The sequence below is a fragment of the Capricornis sumatraensis genome, chromosome 3 (genome assembly GCF_032405125.1).
Source record: "Capricornis sumatraensis isolate serow.1 chromosome 3, serow.2, whole genome shotgun sequence".
NCBI classification, from domain to species: Eukaryota; Metazoa; Chordata; class Mammalia; order Artiodactyla; family Bovidae; genus Capricornis; species Capricornis sumatraensis.
The window spans coordinates 179615056-179626267 of record NC_091071.1 but is presented as its reverse complement, the minus strand read 5'-3'; the positions used below and the strand labels follow the sequence as shown (position 1 = coordinate 179626267).

Here is an 11212-nt window from a genome sequence, read left to right as displayed (position 1 = left end):
CAGATCCTGGGTCCGAGCCCAAGACTCCTCTCCCAGAGACCTTGCTCCCACTGTGTCAGGCGGCCAAACGCCCTCCCTGGTCTGTCTCCCCACCTGACAAGCGGGAGCCTTCCTGCTCTGACCTTCTAAGCTCCTCCTGGCCAGAGAGTGTTTCCAGAAGCTTTTGGCATCTAATAATAATAACAATAACAGCAACACCCATAATAAAATAATGCTGAGCTCCACACCAGAGTTCTTCTCACGTTGTCCCCATTAACCCTCACAATGGCCATTTTTCAGGTGCCAAATTGAGGCACAGACCAATTAAATGCCTTGCCCCTGGTCGCTCAGGAAGTAACTGCGGCAGGGCGGCAATCCAGCCTGAAAAATCCACGCTCTTAAGAAAACGACCGGTGTTCCTCAAAATGCCTTGAAACGCTATAGTTCAGTTTAGTTCAGAAATAGGGCTGCTTGTGAAACACAAAAGTTCTGGGGGACTTCCCTGGGGGTCTGGTGGTTGAGACTTCACCTTCTGGGGCAGAGGGTGCAGGTCTGACCCCTAGATGGGGAGCTAAGGTTGCACATGCCTCACGACCAGAAAACCGAACCATAAAGCAGGGCAGTATCGTAACAGATTCACTAAAGACTGCAAAAGTGGTGCCAAAAAAAGACTCCAGGTGCCAGGCTGCTCATCAAGTTGCAGGCTGGACCTGGGGATCTGCATTTTCACCAGTTTTCCCAACACGGCAGAGAAGCTCCCCACTGACAACGTCTTGTCTTTGAAAAGACAGACAGAAAAAGAGGGTGAAGAGGCTGAGAGTGGAAATCGAGAACGGTCCCCTGATCAACACCCTGCACCTGTGACCCCTCCAGGGTCCTGGTGCCCTGGCCAGGTACCTAAGGGACTTAATGTTCTCCTCCTAAAGTGAGAAATTAACTGTCTGTGGGCCTGGGTGAGAGCCATAGGGTCATATGCAAACTCCCGGCTTCTTCCCCCCAATCCTGAGCTCGCGGCTCGGGGAAGGGGCTGGGCTTCTGGGACTGGAGCCAATGGGCTAGCACCTGGGGCTGGTGGGGTGGGGCCAGGGTCTTTTAAACCACATGCCAAGGGGCATCTGAGGCTCAAGCCCAGGAGGAGGCCAGCATGTCTCTGCAGAGGATTGTGCGCGTGTCCCTGGAACACCCCACCAGTGCCGTGTGTGTGGCTGGAGTTGAGACCCTGGTGGACATTTATGGGTAAGAGCCAGAAGCCTGGGGGTGGGCATTGCGGGCCCCTGGTGCCAACCCCGGGCTCTCCCTGCAGGCCGTCTGGGGTGCTTCCTGTCTTGGCTGCCCTCTCCTGAGTCTTGGCCTTGGAACAGCAGCCAGGCGTGAAAAGAGGTGTTTGCCTTTCTCAGCTGGGCTTCTTCAAGACCCCAGCCAGGGGGCGTGAAGTGTGGGGGACTGAAATGGGGGAAAAGGCCCTGTAGCTCTGGTTCAGGGCCTCGGAGGCTGCTGGGCACTTGCCCCTGTCCTGACAATCCTGCAGGCTGGGCTGGGGTCTCACTGGGCACACAAGACTAGGAAGAGGGGTACCCACATCCCCAGCTTATGAGCTCTGCAAACTGGGCATCAGTCCTTTTGGAAAAAAAAAAAATCACTTACACTCAACAAACAACTTACTCTGTGCCAAGCACTGTTCTAAGAGCTTGACAAGCCTCTTGAATTTAATCCTTGAACTTTAACTCCCAAACTTGACTTTCACAACAACCCGAGGGGCTGAGTTTATAACTAGCTTTCTTTTGTGTGATGAATGTGGAAATGGAGCCACAGGCACAGCAAGCCGTTGGCTCAGCCACACAGCTACAAAGTGGCGAAGCCAGCGCTCAAAGCCGCGCGTGGCCGTGTTCTCTGCTTTCCGCCGCCTGCTGCTTACAGAGCAGCACCCGCGCTTTACGCCCCTGCTACCGCCGTGGCCGTGGCTGTAAAGCCAGAGGCTAGGGGGAGACCCCGTCTTCTCTCTCTCCCCTTGGAAGAAAAGGAGAGTTCAGGCAGGGTTTCAGGAGCTGGGCGCTGGGAACCACCGGGAAGCCGGCCACTTTACTTCTTAAGGCGACCTCAGGGGTCCTAGGTCCAAGGCTGAGCAGGGAAGGCAGGTACTCCGGGGGTAGGAGAGGAGAAGCCCGCACCGTGGGCTTCCCATCGCGAAGCTCTCCGCGCTCTCCTGAGACGAGCCTGCGTTTCTCAGCACTGTCGGCACGGTCTCTGCTTGCTGAGGGGCCAGCCTGTGCCCTGGGAGAAGTTAAGCAGTGTGTCTCTGGCCCCTGCTCAGCAGATGCTAGTGATCAGCCCTCACTTGTGATCACCAAAAACACCTCTGGACACCACCCAGTGTGCCCTGTAGGGAAGGTCACCCCCACCTGAGAACCAGCATTTTAAACCAGGACTTTAAAAACTGGGGTTAACTTAGAAGCAGAGACGGGGTTGGTCCCGGGCACTAGAGGAGAGGAGCTGAGGCGCTGGTCTGCAGCAGGCTGAGGGTGGGTGGGCAGTGAGGGCTGGGAAGGGGACTTGGTTGCTCCCGACACAGAGAGAAGCCCCAGATGATGAGGGGTGCCCGTGCCAGCTGGCGCCACCGCCTCCCCCAGCTCTGCATGCCCGTGGGGGTGACTCACCTGCCCTGCCTACCCCATGCCCATCGGGCAGCTGTGTCTCTTGTTTGACCTGCCACAGGAAGCCTGAGACCGGCTCCTCCCCTGCAGAACTTTCTAGAGGATGGAGGATGGCCCTGGACCGTGAGTGGCAGAGGCAGCGTGTCTTGGGGTGATGTGGATAGACAGGCCATCCTTGGGGTTCCCAGAGGAGGCTGCGGGTGGGACAGCCACGGGTAGGGGGGAGCCTCTGCCTCAACTGAGAGACTCTCGGGCCCCCAGTGACCAGCCTGTCTCGGGGATGGGGGAGCTCCCAGTCTGTTCATCTGCACACTCGTCAGGCATTGACATTCCTTCGGGGTCTAGTGTGTGCCAGGCATGGGACACAGTGGTGAACAAGCACACATGGCCTCTGGCCTCTGGCCTCTGAGAACCCTGTCCTGAAATTCTAGCCGAGGCTGGACCACCTCGCGGGGGTGCTGCGGGAAGGATTCTTGTCTTGCAAGCAAGCAGGACCAGATTACTTCTAAAGTCCCTTCCGACTCAGAGATGCTGTGATTCGGCAGTTCTGGGTGCTCAGACTGTGGGCCAACAGGAGGAAGGCAGTGGACGTGTGGTCGGTCTTGGCTCTGCCTCCTGAGAGCTGTCTGACCTTGGGAAAGTCACTTAACCTCCCATGTCACTCTTTCTTCATCTGTAGAATGAAGGTTGTAATTATATCAGCAATGATGCCTAGAGCCTGCATGCCTGTCACTTGCCCTAGAGTGTGTGTGACTAACGCTAACTAATACTCCAACCATTCTGTGAGGTGGGTACTGTCTTCCTCCCCGTCTCAGAGATGAGGAAACTGAGGCACAGAGAGGCTACGTCATTTGCCCCCGTTACACAGCCAGGGAGGGGAGGCAGGGCCAGGATGCGGTCCGAGCACCGTGGCCTTCACTTCAAAGGGCTGTTGGGACGGATGAGATCATGCATGAAGGGCACGTAGGCGGTGCCTGGCACGTGAACGTTCAATTATGGTAACTGCTGCCCTTATTACCACCACCATCATCATTTTAACCATCTTTCCTGGCTCTCTAGACAGCCTCGAGTGTCCCCAAACCATCCACAAGATAGCAGGGAAATAACCTCTGAGCCCTGCTGGGAGAAGGAGGAGAGGAGAAAAGAGAAATTAACATGGGCTGAGCAGTCAGGGCAGGCTCCCTGGAGGAAGACCCCTGCAGGATGAGCAAGACCCCTGGGGATCTCTAATCACTAGCGGATTAAACCCTGTCTTCCTTCTTTCCGCTGAGTTGGAGGTGGCCCAGGCTTGGTAAAGGGATTTTGCTCTCCCTGTTAGGGATTCTTAGGGAGAGGGGTAATACACAGAGGTGATGAGCCACGCGCTGGCTTGCAGCCAGGACTGAGAACGCCGTCCCTAGTCGGAAGGGCAGACAGCTCACCGCGTGCTCAGCAGAGGCGGTCTTACAGAATGACGAGGCTGGGGCGCCTGGGGCAGGAACCCTGAGTGCTGACCCTGGTTCCGTCAGCCTTTGCTATGTCGCCATGAGCACATTTCTGCTCCTTGCTGGAACTCAGTTTCCACATGTGTGCCCCAGAGAGGCTGGCATCGAAGAGTGGCTTTCAGGCTCTGCTCACGGAGGCTTCTGAGCCTCCTCCTTGGTTTGGCAAAGCAGCTCCCCTTGGTCTCCACCAAATTCTGTTTGGTGTACAGCTCTGGCCTGCCTGTGCGGAGAGCAGAGTCTGGGAGGCAGACACATCTTTAACTCTCAACTACCTGGACTTTGTAAAAGGGGTGTGTGTGGCCGCCATTTTTCAGGGGCAGGGAGACATAGGAATAAGGAAGGGCAGTGAGTTCCTGGACCACATTTTTCTGGTGAAGCTGGTGGGGCTGGGAATCTGGGACCTCACCAAACAGAGAGGGATAGCTGGCATCCTGAGCGCTCTGGGCCTTGGTCTCCCCTGCTGCCATGGGCCAGCTCGTTGGGGACCTTGGTGGTCATCTCGTCAACTTTTCTGTTCTCAGCCACAGAGAACCTTTCCCATCAGTTTCCCGGCTCTAAAATGTCTAGTTTTGTTTTCCCAGAGGTGGAGGTCCTAGGAGCTGGGAGGGAGAGAGTGGGCTTGGGTTTGCAAGGGAGTGGGGACAGAGCTGGCTGGAGTCCTGACTCTTCCCTCACCAGCTGTGTGGCTTTGAGCAAGTCACCTGTCTTCTCTGAGCCTCCCTTTCCTTACCTGTAAGGTGGGCAAGTAGTACTGACATCCGGTGGCTTGCCGTCTGCATCATCACTGTCACCATCATCCTCGCCGCTGAAAGGGTGGATGAGTCTAAAGGCAAGCCTGAGCTGTCTGGACGCCCAGGAATGCGTGAGGTCACGCTGCGTCCCCCCACGCCCCCTGGATGGGGCAGCAGGGCCCAGCATTTCTGAGACAGCCCTCCTTAGCCATGTCCTCAGACTTCACTGGACATCAGTTGCTTTAAAAGAGCTCTGCGTGCAAAACTTATGGTTCTGGAATCAGCATTTTCAACAAGTAGGTCTGAGGTTGATGCCGTGAGGGTGACCAGTGGTCCTTGTTTGCCTAAGACTTTCTAGGTCTTAGTACTGAATTGCCTGCGCCCCAGGAAATGTCCCGGTCCCTGGCAAACCAGAACTGTGGGTCATTCCACCGTGTTTTCCCCAGCGCACACCAGCTCCTAGGCTGTGGAGTCCTGCAGCTGCCTGAGAGGGCTTGGTGATGGAGAGGGTCTTGGACGGTCCTGCACGCGGGGGAGGGCACAGCCCCCAGCTGTGTGTGCCCAGGGCTGGGCTGGGGTGCCGTCTAGAGCAGCAGGCTGTGCTCAGGGCAGCCTGACCAGAGGCGGGACTTCATCCAGGTGAGCCTCGGGCCACCTCCTGTGCCCTCCAGGCACCGGGGAGCTCAGATCCTCCCATCCTGCCGCTGGGCTTCCCCCAGCAGCCGCCGCTTCAGTCTTCCTAACGCACAGCTTTGGGGGGGGGGTATAAACCCTGAACCGGGGGTCCAGGGCACTGCCTCCTAGTCCGATCTCTTCTGGGCCTCAGTTTCTCCAGCAGGGAAATAACGGCACGGGTGCAGGGGCCTTCAACTTTCGCTCATTCTGTTCATCATACAAACACACTGCTTTCATCTGCTCATCACCCCCCCTTCATCGATGCCGACGCAGAGGCGCAGAGAGGTCAAGGCCAGGCAGCTAGTGAGCAGTGGAGGTGGATTTGAACCCAGGCGACCTGGCCCCAGAGCCCTCAGGCTTAGCCACCTCACCGCGGCTCTGCAGGTCGCCCTCATACTCAGGAGCCACCGCTGGCTCCCATTACCTAGGAATGAAATGACAGCAAGCTCGTTGCAGCCTGAGCTTGCCCTTGACCTCCGAAGCCTCCACTTGGAAACCCCTTCCCTTTAAGCTGTGTCTCCTCCTTGCCCTTAGTTCACTCCTTCCTCCGTGAAGCTTCCCCGGATGCCCCAGGCCCAGCCTCAGCCTGCTCCCATACGCCTGCCTCCTATGTCCTAATTTACCTTAATAACCCTGTCCCCCTTCCTGGCCAGTGGTTTTCCAAGACTGCCCCATCTGTTAATCGTGTTTGAGCCTCATGGTTGCCTGCGGTTGGCCCAGCGGGTGTCATTACCCCACTTTAAAGTCGAGGCTACAGGGCCAGGTGAGCTGTTCCAGGCCACTTGGCTGTAGGGCAGCCCGGCCTGGTCCTGACCCTGGTCCTGGCACCCCTGAGCCCCTGGCTTCTTTGGGACCCTCCTGCACAGGGCTGCTTCCGTCTTCATCTGGGGTCCCCCTGGAGGCTCACATGGGGCCTGGGCTGGGAAGGTACAGGAGAGCCAGGCTGAAATACCCCAAACCAGAGTCTGTAGCCTGGGAACTGGGTGGGCGTCACGTCTGAGGGACCAGCCAAGGTGTGCCGCCCTAGCTGCGGAGGCCTGGGGCCCGAGGAGCCCCTGGGTTGTGGGGGGCCGCTGGGGGCCCTTCACCTCCGGCTCCAGCCGCCTGAGTCTTTGCCTCTCTGGCTCCCGTATCTGTCTCTCTGTCTTTGTGTCCCCACGCCTCCCACCGCAGGCTCTCCCTGTCCCCCGACGGTCCGGCTCACAGACCCAGGGCACAGCAGAATAGAGCTCTGGAAACGTCAGCTTCGGGAGTAAGTTACCAGATAAAACCCAGGACACTCAGTTAAACTGGAGGTCCAAAAAACAATGAGTGATTTTTTAGTCGACGGATGTCCCAAATATTGCGCAGGGTATACTTAGGCGAAGATAACTGTTTGTCAGTTACCTGAAATTCGAGTCTGACGGCATGTGCTCTATTTTATTAAACCCGGCAGCCCTGCCTGGGAGGAGACACAGGTGCGTCAGCTCCTCCTGCCTGGAGAGGACGCCCAGCAGGCCGAGCCCTGGAGGGAGAGACGCCTGATGGAGTCCAGTCTGGGCTCTGTATGTTTCTCTTTCTATAAAGGGAAGTTGTGCTGAGAAGTGCCAGAATCATGCCAGCGAGGACTGAAGGAGGCCTGCTCTCCTCCAAGTGGAGGCAGAGAAGGGAGAGGGCCTGGGGCAGAGCGGGGACTGCGGCCGCAGTGCAGCTTGGGCATGCCCCTCGCCTGTCCTGAGCTTCGGTTTCCCCACATTAAATGGGACTGTGCAGAAGACTAGATGAGGCGATATTTGGGAAGGTTCAGTCAAGCCCCCCTCAAGCCCCCCACGCTAACTGTGCAGGGGAGGGGCCTGGGGGTTTCGACTTCTGCTGTCATTACACCCAGGTAAGAATGTGGACTCAAGAGCCAGGAGGCCTGGATGTGGATCCCAGTCCTGCCACCTACTAGCTCCATGACCTTGCACAGGTTACTTTGACCTCAGTTTTCCTGTCTGTAAAATGGGAGATAATAGTACCTACCTGGGTTTTTAAAATGGATTACATGACAATGCACGTAATGAAACTTGAATATGGCTGGCACAGAGCAAGAGCTCAGCCAGTGCCCCCCGCTGGGTGTGTGCCGCTCCCTCCAGGAAGCCTTCCGGGTCCTCTCCCCACAGAGGCCTCTCCCTGGGTGCCCCCACTGCCTCCTGGCCCATCTTTTGCCCTGGGCAGGGCTGGCCTCAGCGCTCCAGCTGGCTTGAAGGCTCTGGGGCAGTGGGTGCTTCTTCCCGCAGGTGCATGGGCACCCTATGGAGGAGACTGATTTCAAACAAGATGCCCAGACCAGCTAGGGCTGAAAGGAAGTCCCAGGGCCATCGGACGGACAGCACGGACTTTTTAACCCTGCAATGAATACCTGGAGAACTCACAAGGGAAATGTTCATCAACACAGAACCTGGGAATATGAGACTGTGTATATGTGGGCGGGGTCCAAGTTTGACTCCTAGGAGCTTGCTGGAAGGATCTGAGAAGCCTGGGGTAGTCTGGGAAGGCTTCCTGGAGGAAGCAAGCGTTCGAGCCAGAGTTCAAGTATCTGAGCGAGGGCTGCCCTCTAGCACTTCCCACGGCTTGTGTCTTTCCCAGGTCAGTTCCTGAGGGCACAGAGATGTTCGAGGTCTACGGAACCCCTGGTGTGGACGTCTACATCTGCCCCAGCGTGGAGAGGGACCGGGAGCGTGCGGATGCCCGGCGGTGGCACTTTGACGTGGGCTCCCAGATCGTCGTGGTCATGAACTCTCCCAGCAACGAGCCCAACGACAGTCACGTGAGCGTGCCCCCTTGTCTGGGGGTGACTGGGGGTGGGGGGGCGACCCAGCTCCACGAGGGCCCAGTGCCCTCTCTTATCCAGAATGCGGGGTAACCCAGAGAGCAAGAGCCCGGCCCTGGGGCCGCCAGCTCTGCAACGTAGGAACACAAACTGTGGGTCTGCTGGCCACTCTCATCACCTCTCGAGCCTGTTTCCCCACCTGTGGCTGAGGGTCGATTCGTGGTCCCCGCTACTATGAATGGGGGAGAGAGAGCAGAGGTGGAGAGGGGAGCAGCTGCCTCGGGGGCCCCTTCCCTCAGGGCCTCGCCTTCCCTAACCCGCCGCCTTCCTGACCCCGCTCCCTTCTCAGGCAGGATGCCTGCCCTCCTCCCCTCTCTCTGCCCAGTCAGCCGAAAGAGCGAGTCTACCGCGGCCGGGCTGGAGGCAGTGTTCTGGCCCCTGGGCAGGGGGCGTTTGAAAAATGGGGGAGATGGGGTGGTCCGCGAGCTTGGCGCAGTGGGAGTCAGGTCTGCCGTGCTGGGCTGGTCCTGGGCTGGCAGAGGACACCCTGGGAAAGTTACTGGGCTGTCTGGGTCTCCCTCTCCTCCGCCGTGGATGGCTCGGAGGGACTGATGACAGGCTGTGTGGATTAAAGCCGGAAAGCGTGGGACGTTTGGCACCGTGCCCACAGCACACGCCCAACAGCTGTTAAAGGTGAGGCTGAAGACGGTGATGATGATAAAGCGAACTCCAGGCGGATGCACCGAAGCCGTTTCACCCTCCGCCCTCCTCCGGGACCCTCCCTCCTGATGCGGTCCCTCAGCTCTCCGGCTCCGATGTCCTGGCTTCCAGGGGGCTCAGGAACTTACCAAGACCCGTCCCTCCTCAGTCCTGAGAGCCCCGAAATCCTGCAGCTGCGAACCCCCGAGAGTCAAGCCCCGCGGGATGCTCGCTTCAGGCACACGGTTACACGGACCCTGGACAAAGGCAGGGACGTTCTGATGACCCTCTGTCCCTGTGGTCCTCGGGGCCAAGGAATTCAGAGAGCGGCCGCCCCCGCACCGTCTCTGGCTCAGGGCTGGGCGCCCATCGCAGGCCGGCCCACCTTCTCGCCAGGCTCCAGGGCCCTCTGCCCTGACCCTCAGCCACGCGGCTACTCACTAATCACGTGACTTCGCGTAAGCCACGCCCCTTCTTGGTCCATCTCCTTGTGAAATAGATTCGTGGAGTCCTGCCCCACCTGCTGCACGAAACTCCCTGGATGGGCTAATTTGGATCCCTCGGTGGGAAGGACGTGGGGCTGACGGAGGGAGCTTGTCCCCAGGAGTCAGGCAGCTCTGACCCCTGAGCTCTAGCTCCCCCACTGACCAGCTCTGTGGCGCCGGGGCGGTTGCTCTGAACCCTAGTGGCCTCCCCGAGAACCGCGCATGAGACCCCGCCGCTGAGGCCGTGGTCAGGGCGGACGAGGGCACGCTGCCTAGCACTGGGCGCCCGGTCAGTGCTCCTTGAAGAGCCAGTTTCCATCTGACTCAGGAGCGCTGCACCGGCTCATACACCACGCCCCCTGCCCTCTCGTAACAAGAGCTGGTATTTCTTGGGCATTTCCTACCAGATCAGCCTTCTCCATGGATTGTTTCAAATCTGAACTACCGTCCTCTGATTGTAGGGACCTGTATAAAACTCATACTGCAGAGGAGCAAACTGAGGCAGCTCAGAAAGGTGAAGGGCCTCGGCCGAAGTCACAGAACGCGGAGGCGCTGGGTTCAAGTAAAGGCCTGTCCAAATGCCACAGTTACAGGGGTGTCCCTACACCCTGACCAGTGCAAACTCCTTATGTTATTTCATTTTTTAATGTATTGATTTATTTGGCTGTATCGGGTCTTAGTTGCAGCACCAAGCTCCTCGTTTTATCCATGGCAAAACTGAGATCCAAAGGGGAACAGGGGCTTGCTAAAATCATACAGGAGTCAGCAGCAGCACTGGGATGCAGGTCTCCATGGAATCCCTCACAAATAGTTCCCATTTTACAGATGAGCTAACCGAGGCACGGAAAGATAGGTGGCAGAGAAGGCTAAAGGAAGAGCTGGGTTGATATGGCTGCACAGAGGTTCCTGGGAGCGCTGCCCCTCCTTGCCAGATCCCCCAAGACCTGTGCCTTGGGGCCAGGCTCCTAGTTTCAGCCAGCTTGACCCTGGGCCCATCTCTCTACAGGTTCAAATTTCCTACCATTCCAGCCGAGACTCCTCGCCCCTGGCCTACGCGGTGCTCTACCTCACCTGTGTGGGTAAGTCGGGGGCCTCAGCCAAGGGCAGAGTGAAGGTGGTGCCGGGCTGGATAAAGACCAGTGGGACAAATAGAGAACCAGAACTCAGACCCAGGCGCATGTAGCTATCCTGTGATGCTCAGTAAACGTGGATCCCCGCCTTATATCATCCTCAAAAACAAACTTCAGATGGGTTTGCTGTATGACGCAGGGAACCCAAGGCCAGTGCTGTGACCGCCTAGAGGGATGGATGGGGAGGGAGGTGGGAGGACTCGAGTTTAAGAGGGAGGGGACGGATGTATACCTCTGGCTGACTCATGCTGATGTGTGGCAGAGACCATCACAATGTTGTAAAGTAATCATCCTCCAGTTAAAAATAAAATAAAATTTTAAAAAGCATCCAGGTGAAAGTCAACATTTTAAAACTTTTAGAAGAGAATGTCTCTTCAACTTCAAAGCAGTCAGACGTTTTCTTTAACAAGGCAAAACAAAAGCACAAGCCACTGGGGGCAATATTGATAAATTAGACGCTACTGAAATGGAAATCTATACAACGGAGGACAAGTACAAAGTCAGGCTATGGAGAAGCAATTTGCAATGTGTATGCCTGGATCAGCGTTTGCAGGTAATGGAGAATGCTGATCAGTAAGAAAGAACCA

At 57.3% G+C, this 11212-nt stretch overlaps 1 protein-coding gene across 1 annotated transcript in view; it reads left to right on the top strand.

The window, feature by feature from the left end:
• The first annotated feature begins 1123 nt into the window (after positions 1-1123).
• The window catches only part of PADI3 (peptidyl arginine deiminase 3), a 28753-nt gene continuing 18664 nt past the window's right edge, over positions 1124-11212 (top strand). Inside the window, exons 1-3 of the mRNA XM_068967724.1 lie at positions 1124-1215; positions 8128-8308; positions 10502-10574. Of these exons, the coding sequence (XP_068823825.1) occupies positions 1124-1215; positions 8128-8308; positions 10502-10574 (346 nt within the window). The remainder of the gene's footprint in view (positions 1216-8127; positions 8309-10501; positions 10575-11212) is intronic.